Below are 14926 nucleotides of genomic sequence, written 5' to 3'. Positions count from 1 at the left end.
TAACTTTCTTTTGCCTGTTCATTTCAAAATGTAGAATCTGTAATATGATGAGAATTGTTTTGGTTGGTCTGTGTTTCATGATCATTTAATATCCTGTTTGAAAAGCACTGTGGAGACTGGCATCTTTTTGAGTGTTGACCAGTAACACAAGATGCACAGATACTTTTCTGAAGGGCATTCAAATAGTGTATGTTAAACTGTACAGTACATCTTTAAACCAAGAGCTGAAAGTGATAAAAGTAACAGGTGAAATTATATTGAGTAGTGGCAGCAGTTTTCAATAAAAACATGCCTTCCTGCTGTGGAAATGCTATGATTATGAATATTTCCAGCTCAGTCTCTCTTCAAAAGCCCAATTAACTATGTTTTTCCACAACACAATTATTATGTTGGTTTTATCATACAGATTATAACTTTCTCTGACACATACATTTTGATGAGCAGATTCATTGGACGGGAACTCACACAACCAGCGACTTTTAAAAAAAATTAGATATCGAGCTCATTAAGCTCATCGGTGTGTATTTAACATTGTGAAAGGATCAACAGTGATATTTTTCTTTAGATTCTTTAGTCTGTAATGACATAAAAATAAGTTTGGAAAAAAACTAGCAATAGCAAATTAAACAGATTTTTTTCTGAAAAACAAATTTGATCTAAATATGATTTGGAAAATGTAAAGATGAGACACAAACCTCAGTTTCCTGTATTTCTTTTCTTTTTATTGCGAATATTTAGAACCTAGACACATGCAAAAAGAAATAAAAGGTTGCATATTTACTGTAAATGAGCGGAGACTTGTTGGACTTTCTAAGTGGTCTCTGAAGATGAAGAGTGAACCTCTGACAATGCTAACAAAAGCTCGAGGTTCAAGCAGACAGAAAACCTGCCACCATTTCGCTTTTAGGATAAGATAGCGTGGATTCATAAATGCCCTACTTTCAATAAGATGTATCTGTTCTGTAGAGGCAGCTGGAAGTGAAAGAAGGTTGTAAATGTGTTTACATCCACCTCAACCTCCGAGTTTTTGTTGTAGCTGCAGCCATTGTTCTCTTAATCTCTGTCACACTGTGAGTTTTTGACTCTGTCAATAAAAGACTATTTATTCTCTGTACAACAGACCCTGACCATATCTGTGAGGAAATCGTGTGTGGAGAGGTGAATGCTTATTTTCTGTATAGTTCAAGGCAAACAACACAGAAACACGCACAAACACAAACAAAACAGAATAAACAGAAAATGTGGTGAATAAACAGAAAATATCCCTAAAACCTGCTTTTTAATCCAAATATACATGTTACAGGTTTAAAGATATACTGCTCTGCTGCAAACTGCTACAGAAACTAAGCAAACGGGGCCTCTGTTGACGAGGGGGATTTGAAGGGAAACTGGAATTAGAAATATGGCTGTGATGATAGTAAAATAAATTTAGAAACAAATTTAGAGATCAGCACCTGAACAATGTCCATAATCGTTGTTTTTTTTCAAATTCGAAAAAAATTAGATTTGATCATTATGCCACAAATTTGATGTGTCTGGATGTCCTTATTGTACAGCTTCGACAGAAAGGCCAAAAGTAAACCTAAAAACGGATTTAACAAGATCTCAAAACGGATTTAACAAGAAGTTCTTTTACTGAAATCTGAGGCAAAAAATATAAATAAAATGAAACACAGAAGAAATGAAAACATGGCCAAGAAAGTGGGGCATGTTTTCCTTCTGTGATTTAGGAAACATGCTCTGATTATGTTATGTGAGGCCAACAGAGTTATCCTTCCAACCTCCAATTGTTTGAAGTTTTGTGGATTATTTCCAATCGGACCCATGGCCCGAATTTCAGGCAGAATAGTTGCTGCATTAATTTCCTGAAGATGTTGAATTGAATTGCAACGAATAACCCAGACTGGAGGAAGCTTAAAAACCTCTGCTAGTTAAGGGAGAGAAGACTCTTTCAAATGACATCAACTACGTTCTGTGCAACGTAAACCTCTCCCTCAACTCAATCGTGACTTCAAAACTTTACATGTGGTAAAGATACTACAAACTTTCATCATATTTAGTCTCACGGTCACAGTATTTGAAAAGTCAACATTGAGTTCAGGATTTTTGTGACAAAAAAATTCATTTTTTTAAACTGAAACAGATACCTGTTACATTATACTTACCCAATATCATATTCAATTCCATTGTGTTGTCCTGCAGTCAAACTGTTTCACACTATATAGCACCCTATCTGCCGTGATATGATGCAATTTTATATTGCACAGAAACAATATGCAGTATTGATCTATCCTAATGTCTGCCAAGTCAAATAATTTTTAAGGAGAACACATCTGTTACCCAAACTATTTCAACTCGTAACATTCAAGGCAGATTAAGCTCCAACTAAAGCAACTCATTTACCCTAAGAAGTATCAGCTTTACTGTGGCAAGAGAAGGTAACTGTGACCTCTCAGAGTCACAGTCTCTGCCACCCATAAACCAGAGGAATTTCATTGTAAATACATCACATTGTGAGTAAGTAGCATGTTCAGACACTGAAGTAAAAGTTATGCCTCCTGTAGTGTGTCAGTGTTCTAATAATTTATTAAAAAGGTATGGGAATAAGAACAAGTGAAGCAGTCCACGACAGAGGCAGATGAAAGCACTGCATTTCTAAAGCAGCACTTTGAACAAGTTTTCTAAGAAAGGGAGTCAGTAGATTTTCCAAATCTAACCATGAATATATGAGTCATGAAACTCATCATCAGGCAGTAGTTAGAAATGATTGCAGCTGAGGTCTGAATTAATCATTTGCTACTGCGCACATAAGCAGTTGCAATAGCTATGTATCAATATCCTAATAGAATCACACTGTGACGGCTGCTTGAATTTACCAGTGGAACAAGGAGACTGTGTTAATTATTTTGTGATTTTTAAGGCCCATGACATACTGCCTTTTTGTTAAATCCCCACCTCAGATACTGTACATGCACTAAAGTATCTTCAATTCGTGACGGTAGATCATTTTACCTTTTGTTGAGGAGTCAAACGTCTAAATGTATGTACAATCTGAATTACTTCAAGATTAGCCAAAAAGGCCAAAGAGGAGAAAAAAAAACAAGATGACAAAAAACAGAAACTCCAAAATGGAAATCAGTGTCAAACGATACTTCTGATTCCCTCACATTGATTTGGATGACTTGCAAAATATAAGAGTCTGCTATAAACGATTGAGTGTGATTTAATTGGTCACCTTAACATGAAAGATAGAGGACGTGATGCTGAGAGTTAGAAACAAGTCACTGCACCACAAAAGAGGGTGCAGAGGCTGGATAAGAGAATGGAAACACCATCTTAAATAGCAATTTTCATTTTTCCGTATTGATTTGGTCTTGATTTGGCAGCAATAACACTTCGATACATCAAGGAATAAAGTCATAAAGGCTTTGTAAAGCAGATCGGGGGATTTTAATCCATTCCTCACACGCGACCTGTTCCAGGTTCTTTAGAGATGATGGCAGGATAAATGGTTCCTCCCTTGTTGCTCCAAAACACACCAGATGTTAGATTAGAGCTGGTGATTGCTGGGACACCGTTCCACATCACAGCTGTGTTGTTTGTGCCAGGTTTAAACTATTTCCAACAATTTCACTTGTATAAATCTCTGCATTATAATGCTTTGAAAATTACAACACCACGAGTCCCTGACAAACTATTTTGGTTGATGCTGTGTAGCGAGTTGTTGGTTATACTTTTCAGTCCTTTTAGCAGCTGTTGTTCCGTGATTTTCTCAACACAATGAGATTGAATACTCTGCAGTCTATGTCTCAGAATTTTATCCTCTGTGCTGGGCTATCCTTTCAGAGGCTTGGTTTTCGCCATTTTAGGTATGCCAGCATGACAGTTTAACCTCAGCCATAACTACTACTGGCCTAACTCCCGAGTTTACCCTAACTTTAAAACATGTCTTCACTTTAGATTTGTATGAGTAACGTGACAACGACTAGTTTTATGCCGCCATATTGGAAACTTGTCCTCATATTTTAACCATCTAATATTGGAACCACACACAAAACCACAGGGCAAGCAAAACTAAACAGAGGAAGGCCTGTGCTGCAGATATAGAGAGTATGGGATTGGCCTTTGACATGGCATATACAGTCAAGACAGGCTGCTCGTCTATCAGCCAAAATGCAGTAAGAGCCTCAAATGTGCATGCGTGTGTGTCTCTTGAACAACAAACCAAGCATCCATACACTAAACTCTGGAGCTCAAAAATAGAAAAAAATAAAAGAATAAGACAATAAAAGCACACGCAGAATCTGTAACAGGACAAGAAATGTTGTAGAACAACTATTGGTGGTGTGTTGGTGTGATGGTGCTACATTTATATGGTAACGTGGTTGTGAAAAAGTGTAAGAATCTGGGTTTGTCAGAATCATGCATGTACAAAATTACAGCCACGACTTCTGTACACCCACTAAAACAAAAACACATCATCAGCATAAATATTGTATTCACACACACTTTGCACAGCGGGGGCCTCAGTGAGAACAGATTGTATGTTCAGGGTGTCAGACTGCTTAGCTCGGGGTGAAAATGATCTGAGGGAATCAACAGGGAATCAAGAACTTGTGAGCCAAAACGGATTTTTTTTGCATAATTTTCTGCATAATACAGATTGGAATATAACTTGTGAGGGCTAATACCACAAATATGCAGGAGCATATATGTAATGTAGGTAAATTATTTGTTGGATCCAAATCATAAATAGGTCAAATAAAGTTATAGGGAAAAGTGATAAATTGGCAGGAAAGTGATGAAGTCCACGAAAAAGTTACAGAATGAACCTCAACCTTATTACCATCTAATAATGCTGGGCCAGCTGAACTGTTGGCCCAGCATTATCATTTCAAAGAAAAAACACAGGCTCTCACTGTGTGGGTGTTTTGTCTGCAGCAGATAGATTATTGGTTGGTGAAGTTGTGTGTGTTTATGGTGGGTGGATGGGATTTTGACTGCCAAATGTTACTGCTTCCTCCACACATTAGCTCGAAAGCAAAGTTTCTGCACATCACCTGAGGCAATTACCATCTCTCTCGCTTTCTCTTGGTGTTTTTTTTTGCTCCAACCACACTCGGTCCACCACTCCCACAATCCCTTGGAGGAGGTGTGAAGAAACAGCCTTGCTGGGTGTTCTGGTCCTGAGGTTCAAAACATCTCACACTCAGTTACGCTCCGAAGAGAAAATGAGTTGGATATATATTCAGTTCCCCTCTGTTCTTATTCTCTTTTGTTGTTGCTCCTTTTTTGTTTGATCATGGTTCTGGTGCAGCTTTGTTGATGTCAGTGACTGTCTGTCAGCTTTGTAGTCAGTCAGTGTTTTTGCACAGTGGCTGTGGCGTACATCATCTTATATTCGCAAAGATGGTCTCTATTATAGAAAGATATAAAATTGCCTATTTTCACTGGTGTTTTTAAATTCTAACTCCTCCCTTGTAATGATGACAAGGACACTTATAGCTTTTAAGAATTTTCAAAAAGGCCCACGCTTGTTCAGTTGAGCCCATAATGGCGAAGTCGTTATAGCTCAATTTGGGGTTTATTTTCAGGTGGACATCTATTAAAAAAAAACGTTAGTCCTGCACTTTAAGCGTTAAGATGGGATCTAATTATCTCTTTCATGACACTTTCATTACTTTAGTAAGCTGTGATTAATTTCTGAGGATGGGGGAAAAAGAACAGCTTGAATGCTAATGTGATGCGTTGCTAAATAAGAGAGAAGAGCTGACTTTAGTCGATCAGAGATTCCTGTCATTCATCAGTCTCATTTCCTTCAGTTTGCCTGGTGGTTGTCCTGAGAGAGCAGATAACTCCTTCCAGGGCTCTGTTGCCGACTGGAGCCAAAATCAAAAAATTCCACATGTGAGACATGTAAATCCCACTGAAAGGATAAGGCAGCCATTACACAAATTAATATTCATGGCACACTCAAACAAATGAGCTCAGCCTTTACAAGTGCAGACATCAGTCTGCCAAGTGATGATCTTGCCAAGTTTCAAGGACAACCCGAGAAGATAGACCTCTGAAATGATTACAAGCCAGCTTTAACCAAAATCCAAAGCCTAAAGTGTGTGCGAATGGGAATGGTACCAAAACCACAAACAAAATGGTGATTAAACAATGTTCCGTTTAATATTAGAGCTGTTTTTCCAGAGTGCCCACCAGCTAAGAGCAAAGGTTCAAGCTATATTCTTTGTCACTACAAATATAATTTCGCCAACAAAAAAACACGAAACTGCACAGATACAGACTAGAAAGCAATCAAAAAGTAAACCCAAACAGCATGAATCAGTTTTTTCCTGTGATAAACATTAGGTGATGCATGACTCATAATCCGCAGACATGAAGTAATCTGAGTAAATGTACGTTTGGATTATGAGTCTGGAATGGTCTGATCTGAAACACCTCAGCTGGTTGCCTGCGAGGCCGTGACAATGCTTAAGCCACGTGGAGATGTTATATAATAATAATAATAATAGCTTCAGTGTAGTCATTGTGCTATCGGTGCTCTATGGTTGCTATTTAGAGTTCCCTTTGGCTGCTGCTGCACTTTTGTCTGTATGTCAGTGACTTTCATCATCAGGATACATTCGGTGCCGGCTGCTATTACAGGGCCACCAGACACGCGGTCAGGTTTTAGATGGTGACATTTCTTTGTTACATCTACCTGCTTGCATCATACTTCCTTTCTTTGAATAGTTGCTTTCAACAATACAATGATTTTACAGGATACCCCAAATCTGTTCTTTACTCAAAGTTAAAGATGAATAAAACCAGCCCTTGTGTTTCAGAGGTTTCTCTCATTACATGGCTCCACAGCATGGGAAAATGCACAGACACAGACTATCGTGTTTTGAACCTCTTCCATGTGTCATTTGAGTCTACAGTTTCTGCTGTGCAGCATTGCTTTAAAATTTTTGACTGTAAAAGTACCCCAGCTGTACACATGTGGTGTCATTGCCTCAACTTGTGCTCTGGTCCTCAATAAAACTGTAATAATATAAAAAATGCAGGAGGTTGTGTTTTCAAGTGCTCACCTATGTCAACAACTTCGGATAGTGCAAATGCTTGAAATCCTCTTGGACCCTGATTTTTGCTTTTATTTTTTTTAAAGCTGTCTTCTCTATGTGGCAGCGGTGTGATGGGAGAGCAGGTTTGTGGATTGGAGCCCCCCATGAAGTGAAAAGTAGCCATTACATGTTCAATTCCATCAAACCAAAGTAACCACATAGTACATTACCTCAGCAGAACGACCCACATTAAAACAAACATGAAAACACACCCAAGCATGAACCGAAAAACAGGCACACACTTTGTGGGAGAGTTAATGCGCATATGGAGACTTGCAAACAAGCGTGCTTGCACATTGTTTTAACAGCAACTGACATTTGCTTAACAAGGACTGTAATGGTCCAGCCCTTGTGTGCATCCATTTGCTAATGTTCCATATGTGCTCGCCCTCTCTGCCTGACCATATTCTCTTCAATGGTTCACAGACTACGTCCTGCATTTACGTCAAAGAAGTCAAAGAACAACGTCGAGCTGAAATGGTCACTCTGGGCTTAAGGTTTATCTGGCAATTATCGAATATTGCAGGAATATTAATGTTGTGTACAACAAAGAAATCAAATAATTTAGTGATAAGACTGTCCTCCCTAAAACGTGCCCATGTGGTATTTGTTCATGCAGGCAGATGAGGGCAATAATTACATCAAAAGAATTTGCGACCTCGATGTCACGTCACACAAAGTCCCACATGGTTGAAAACTCTGCACTTAGCTGCTCCAACCACGCCCCCCTCATTCCTCTTTATGAGAACTTTATGGCTTCTTCGCTTGAGAATGTCGTCTGCTCTGATGTGGATTTATAGACTCATATCGACCGTATTTCTCCTCTGCTGCTTGTAAGGACAGTACTTTCCAGGATGTCATTTATGAAGGGAATGAACATATGACCTAAATAACCATTTCATTTGAAATACTTGGTTGGTTTTCTCTCTGGTAACTATTCATTCAAATGCATTATGCTTTAGTAAACCCGGATTTAAGCTGTGAATGTTGGTGCTGTTGACCTGATATCAGTGCACTCTGTTGCCTTCACAGTCAAGTGACTGGCTTGGAATTGGAAATTATGAGCAAACTGTGCACCGGAGTGGGATGAGACCACCAGCTACAGAGTAAAAACCGGACATGGAATTTTGGGCAAAATATCTTGTAAAATATTTATTTCAATTAATTTGTCCCACTTTGAATTCCTGAGCTTCCCCGTCGAAACTCTGAACGTGTAAAAGTGGGACGCTCATGAGGCGACGTTAAAACGATTGTTAAATTAAGGTGGACATGTCTTAAACACTCAGAAGAGGCATAAAAGATGAGAAGCGACTTCTTCCAGAACGGCCCCTCTCATCCTTCCTCAGGCTACGAGGCTGGGCTCTAATGCAGGTCTGTAGGCTGCGCTCGAAAGAAAGAGCATTTACTCAGCCTGTTGCAGAGTTAACGTTTACTTCCAAACCCCATAATAATAAGATACACATCATTCTAAAAGGATTTGTAAGTGATTTTAAAGATTCCCCACGGAAAATATTCCTGAGGATGCTTCTGATGCAAACTACAATCAAAGCAAAGCACCTCAGACCAGAACTGATAGCCCTGCTGGTAAATTTAACAGCTTTGTGTATCAGAGCAGAAAGTTTTGTTCAGCGTTCATTGGAGCATTTGTCACATTAGAAATTTCCCATTATTCTCATCTTGAATCCTGAATGAATCATTATCATCTTTATTTTCAAAATGGATCATAAAGCAGTTTATATGCATCACACACGATGAAAAGGTTCTCTCCTTCGTTAGCTTAGCATGTGCGATGAAAGATTTAGATTTTTTACACAAGCTTCTATAAAATTGTTTGCATTTGTGTGGCTGTTTGAAGCAGGTTTATTTATTGCATAAACATACACCATACAGCCATAGGTCAGTACTTGTTAATGTGTTTCTATATCACATTTAAAAACAACCTCAGTTGACCAAAGTGCTCCACAAGCACACAAACATAATCAAAAATCAGTAAATCAGTAATGAAGTCCCGCTCAGTTGGGACTTAAAGCCGGTGAGAAGAAATACGTTTTGAACCTCTTTGTGACTTTTTTTGGGACTTTTTCCACAGATTACGGGGCTGCCATTGATGTAGCCTGTTTCTGATCTTGGATTTAGGAATTAACCAACCAAAAGCCATTAGCTTGCACACCGCAGCACTGTGGTTGAAGTGTGAAACTGTAAGAGTTCAGACAGATAAGGTGGTGCCACGCTGTTGGCCGTCTGAAAAAAACAGAAGCCAGCGCTGGAAGGCCAGTATGGGTGGGATCTATTTTAGCCAATTCTTTACTGTCAGAATACGGGGTTATTGTGTGTGTCACGACTTGTTTTTACCTCTCCCAGGAGATTGCCTTGACTGGAATCCCCACACATGGAGGGTGTTCATTTGCTCATTTTGTTTTGTAGTAACATAAACGAAACACAGAAATGACACAAACACACACACAAATATATTCTATAGCTGCATATTCTGGCTTTGAGAAACACTCCTGAAAATGTTTTTGAAAATGGTCTGATGGTCTACATGTCTAAAAGAAGCCTAAATGATCTAAACCTGCTAATCTTTCTTGATTTCATCTGAAAAAAAAAGCAAAATTACAATTTCAAAGAACTATTTGTGTGGTATGCTTTACAAAACCAGAAAGTTACCAGGTGAAATTGTTTTGTGTCATGTCTGTGTTTTATTAACTAAATAAAAGCTGAATGAACTGCCTCCATGTGTGGTAATTCCATCATTTTTGCCAGCGGTTGCCAAATCTTATGAACCAATGTACAGAGTAGTGTAAGAAAAGGATAAAACACCTCCATCTGGAAGCTTTTGACCTCGATATCACATGACTAATCGACACTTACAGATTTTCAGTTCTTTTCTGTTCTCTTCTGAGTAATGCAGGACACCTGCAGACTATAAATTAGCCTTGTCTGGAGGCTGTTTTCTCCTTTCACAAGTGATATGAGACGTGGAGGTCACGACGGTTGGTGCTTAACAAGGACCTGCAATAGTACATGAGCAGTTTCATATGACACTTTATCAAGGCAGTGGCTACAGGACAGGCCAAGTGAGGAATGTGTCTGTGAAATGACCTTTACCATCATCAGTGGGCTGATGCTTTAATAATGTCTCATGCTCCTTGTGCGCAGACGTGTCCATAAAGTATCCCTTAGCGGTAAATATCCAGTCTGAGTGACTTTCAGATCCGCTGATACTGAGCCACAGTGTGTGATTCTACACACTGACGTGAGTTATTCACTGGAGATCTGTTCATATTACACAGTTTTTAAATAATCAAGTTTTCGAGTGCAGAAGCTATCACCGCAGCCATGTTGTACTCATGGCGTTAGATGGATTTTAGAGGTTTCATTTCACACAGACCTGAGATCAGGGACAGTTATTCATCAAAGTGGAGAAATTGGCAAGAAGATTTAAACGCCATGTACAACCCTCTTTTGCAAGTGTTTTTTTTTTAAGTTCTTTGTGTGTGGTTGGCTGCTGTCTCCATCCTGTGCGGCTATTAATTAACGAATATTGTAACTTCTTGTCATCAGCTATCATGTACGGAGAAATAGTGCCATCTGGTGGAAACACAAAGTACTTCACCAGGAACGTGACATTGGTTTTCTACAGTGCAATTAGATCACTTAATCCCAAAAGAAGTGAATATGGACTTTTTGTCAGTAAAATGCTGAAAATACATGTGATTAATTTCACTTTGGTATCAAGATTTGAGGTTTTTCCTTTATTTATTAGAGAGCAGCATATATCAAAGGCTCGGGAAGGCAGTTCAGCATTTAAACTTTAGAGTGCAATCTTACAAAGCTGGAAAACACTAAAGGTTTTCATACTCTCGTTGGCCAGCTCAGATACAATCAAAAACAAAACATGTACAAAAACATAGTGCACTTTTAAATGGTGAACAACGAACTGAAGGGCTAGCTTGAGATCCAGAGAGGGCTTGCTTTCTTTTATACGTTCAAATACACAAACTTTCTCAATTCAATAAAATCTAAAGAGAACTCAGGATCTCTTCACTGTAGGACAGCCATCAAATATGCCACAAAATCTCAAAACAGAATGATAAACAAAATGGACAGAGAAACTTCTGTTAAACACAGTGGGAAATTCCTTAAATGCAAGCCTATACAGCCCACCTATATATAAAAAAAATGTCCCTACAAAACACACACACACACACACGCACACACACACACGCGCGCACACACACGCGCGCACACACACGCGCGCACACACACGCGCGCACACACACGCGCGCACACACACGCACACACACACACACACACACACACACACACACACACACACACACACACACACACACACACACACACACACACACACACACACACACACACACACACACACACACACACACACACACACACACACACACACACACACACACACACACACACACACACACACACACACACACACACACACACACACAGAGAGAGAGAAACATCTCACGTCATCATATCATTCTTACGTCCCCATCAAAGTGCTCACATCTGTTAAGCGATAGGCATTCGCATGTGCTGTACATTTGTACACAGAAGGATAATCAAGGCAAAGTTTTTAGGGCTACGCTGCAATGTTAAAAAAAATATATCTGACTTCTAATTCATATTAAGCGTTAAATTCACCGTGATGTGATTTTAGTTTATTTCCACGTTAGTCTGTTTAAGTTCTACAAGCCGACGCCGGCTCTGCCAAGTTGCTGGAGAACCTTGATTCTGATCTCAGGACTTCTAATGGTGCTAATGGTTGATTTTAACTGCTTTTTGGCTGCACACCTGCGGATCCGATGCTGCGTATGATTTCATCAGAAATGGCAGAGGGAGAAAAGAAGAAGAACACGCAACTGAACGTTTTTTGGCTGCGGTGCGGACAGATTGTGCCGTGCGGGACTTTTACCATCAGACAATGTGTGTGTAACACTTGTCCTGCTTTTCACTTGACATCTCCTGCCTTGTCCTTGCTCTTATCCCGAGGCATGCGGCCCATATTGAAAAACTCCAGGTTTGGCCTCATGTCGGTGAGGTGGGCGAGTCGGTTGGACATTGCAAAGAAAGCAGCGATGGCCGCAATGTCCCAGGCGTCCTCGCGGTCGAAGCCAACTTTCTCCAGAGACTGAAAATGCTGCTCTGTGATGGTGTCGCAGCGGCACACAGCCATCGCAAAGTCCAGCATGGCGCGCTCCCGGGGCGCGAGCTCCGCATTCTCATAGTTGACAGTGACCTGAAAGCAGGGACAAGGCTCATTAGACAGAGCGAAAAAGACAGGTGTGGCTCTGATTGCACTGTACCGATCCAATAAGAATCCAGAAAATAAAAAGGTAAACGTAACAATAGGAGAAATGTGCTTTGCTTTGCGTTTTATGTCAGAAATGACATGAATACCTTAAATATACTTATTAGACAAATACGTATATAGTTATACGTATTATGACAACATGGTAAGAACACGAAGAGCAGAGACAAGAAGTGGAGATTACTTGAAGGTCATACCTGATCAGAAAGAGTGGGATTCTTTGAGTAGATGCGGTGCAGTGCACTGTGCGACACCACGCAGTACAGACACCTGTTGTGAATGCTGGTTGCCACCACTATCAGCTCACGGTCTGCCTTGGTTAACCTGCCTGAACGTCAGTAGATGCCAATTCAATAGGAGATAGGTTTAAAGAATGTAAAATGCACACGTTCAACAAATCATTCAGGTACAAGGTATCAAAGATGACTGTGGTCAACACACACAGATTTATCCTGACCAGCTGCCACTGTGTGATCATCACCTGAAACACCTGCCACCTCTTAAAAAAAAACACTTGCCCTCCAACAGGGGATCTCCAAACTGTCACTGGAAAGGGCTGGTGGCAATGCAAGGTTGCCAAATGAGTGAGTTACTGCGCAAAGGTCTTGAACCACCATTCCTGTGTTTACATGTTACCAGGAAAGTGTGGCAAAAACAGAATTTCTACAATTTTGACAAGCTTCAAAGTCAATATTTGGTATGACGACCTTCATCTTTCAACACAGTCTGGGCCCTCTTAGACAAGCTTTGCTTCAGGAATAGTTCTCCAGGCTTCTCGGAGGGACATTCCAAAACTCTTCTGAGGACATTGGCTGCCTTTTGTTCCGTTCTCTGTCAATACAATCCCACACTGCTCCAATAATGTTGAGGTCCGGGCTCTGGGGAGGATTCATCAGAAGACCTGTTGCCACTGATCCAGTTATTGTTATTGTGTTATTAGGCATATCTCAGCCTTTTCTCCCTGTTTCCCTGTCCTTAAGAAGGCCTTCTTGACAGCCACCCTCCTATGACTGCGGTTTCTAATGAGGCTTCAGTCAACAGTATTTTTTTTTTTTTTAAATTTCTTGAGGATATCATGTTCAGATACTGTTCATGTGCTGTATGAAGTGTTTTGGCCTGACACTTCTTCTTTTTTGCCCTCCACTTGTCCAGTTTCCTCAATTTTTTTCAGGACGCACTGTATATAAAGATGCTGAGATAAGCCACAGTTTTTAGCTAAAAGCTCTTTGGGAACCACTTTGTTGGTGCAAAAACACAATTCCATGCCTGTAAAATAGTGCTCTTTTTGACATATTTTCCCATAAATACAACGCGGACAACTACTGATCAAGACCACTTTGAATTATCCATCAATTGTTTGGGTTTTTGGAAGTTCAATATAAAGAATTGAGGAGCAGCTTCAAGACTTTTGCTCAGCACTGCAAGTGTGACTTATCAACTGAACTCAGAGGGGCAAAGGGTCCCTGAAAGATACAAGAATTACAGACTTTTTTAACCTGTTGCGTGCCCAACAGCAGTTATGAGGCCGCTTCCAAATCTTGAGACTGTTTTTGAGCCTTAAATTACTGTAGGGACAAACAAAAACACACCTGTCTCCTTGTTCATGAGTTCATTGTAGTATGCAAAGAAGGCTCTGAACTCTGCAGGTCTATGAGAGAGGACTTTGAAGACATTGGGCAAAAAGCCTCCCTGTAAGAGAAGGTTTGGCAGATTATCATTTCGTTGTGTAAAGAGGAGTTAACGCCCCGTACTTTTGTTTGTTTTTGTACCTTTGACTCCACTTCCTCCATAAGCTCCACTATATCGTAGGGCAAGTCCTTCTTGTAAGGAACGGGATAGCGACCGATTTTCTCCGGAGGAGGCTCGCTGGAGGACTGCCTGGTTCCTGTCACAGCTGCTGCTACAGCTGCCTTTCCTCGAAGAAAGCGGCTCGAATGGAGAGACATCTGCACGGAGGGCAGGGGGCAAATCACATGAACCTCCCAGACACAGAAGCACAAGGTAGAGCCAGACACAACACTCATAATGACAAATGCATTTGACAACTTACAAGTTGTGAAAACGCAGGAGGACCGAACAACTTCGAGACAAGATTCCTCGCCATGTCAGTTAACCGAACGGAAGACGGGTTGGAGATTAATTTTAGCCTCTGTCGGCTCAAATAGTCCCGTTTATCCCGGAATAGTATAGGAAATCAGCCAAATCCTCACGTGTATGTGAATATTGCTATAGCTAAATTATCCAAGATATGTATAAGTCTGTTAGAGATACTTGCGACTGATAATTCCACTCTTGTGTACGTTATCGTGAAGGTCTGTGACAGCAGCATTAACAGTAGCCGTTTTGTTTCCCGTCACGAAGATAAATACGCTGTTTTTGCTTAGTTATATGTCAGACGTTAAGAGTCTAAACAAATCATCCAATCAAAGTGCAGCATTGTGTCACGCCCGATCTGATTCACTAA

General features: G+C 40.2%; 1 protein-coding gene across 1 annotated transcript; it reads right to left on the bottom strand.

Moving 5' to 3' along the window:
• Window positions 1-11503: 11503 nt before the first annotated feature.
• On the bottom strand, window positions 11504-14892 carry LOC140318029 (uncharacterized). Its single transcript, XM_072395631.1, has 5 exons — window positions 14513-14892; window positions 14232-14408; window positions 14052-14151; window positions 12660-12790; window positions 11504-12390 (listed from the first exon to the last, which is right to left on the bottom strand). The coding sequence occupies exons 1-5, from the start codon at window positions 14564-14566 to the stop codon at window positions 12103-12105; spliced, it is 750 nt and encodes a 249-aa protein (XP_072251732.1). The 5' UTR covers window positions 14567-14892; the 3' UTR covers window positions 11504-12102.
• Between the last annotated feature and the right edge of the window lie 34 nt (window positions 14893-14926).

The sequence above is a fragment of the Leuresthes tenuis genome, unplaced genomic scaffold (genome assembly GCF_036924035.1).
Source record: "Leuresthes tenuis unplaced genomic scaffold, fLeuTen1.0.hap1 SCAF_11, whole genome shotgun sequence".
In the NCBI taxonomy this organism is placed as follows: domain Eukaryota; kingdom Metazoa; phylum Chordata; class Actinopteri; order Atheriniformes; family Atherinopsidae; genus Leuresthes; species Leuresthes tenuis.
This window is presented reverse-complemented; position numbering and strand designations above follow the sequence as displayed.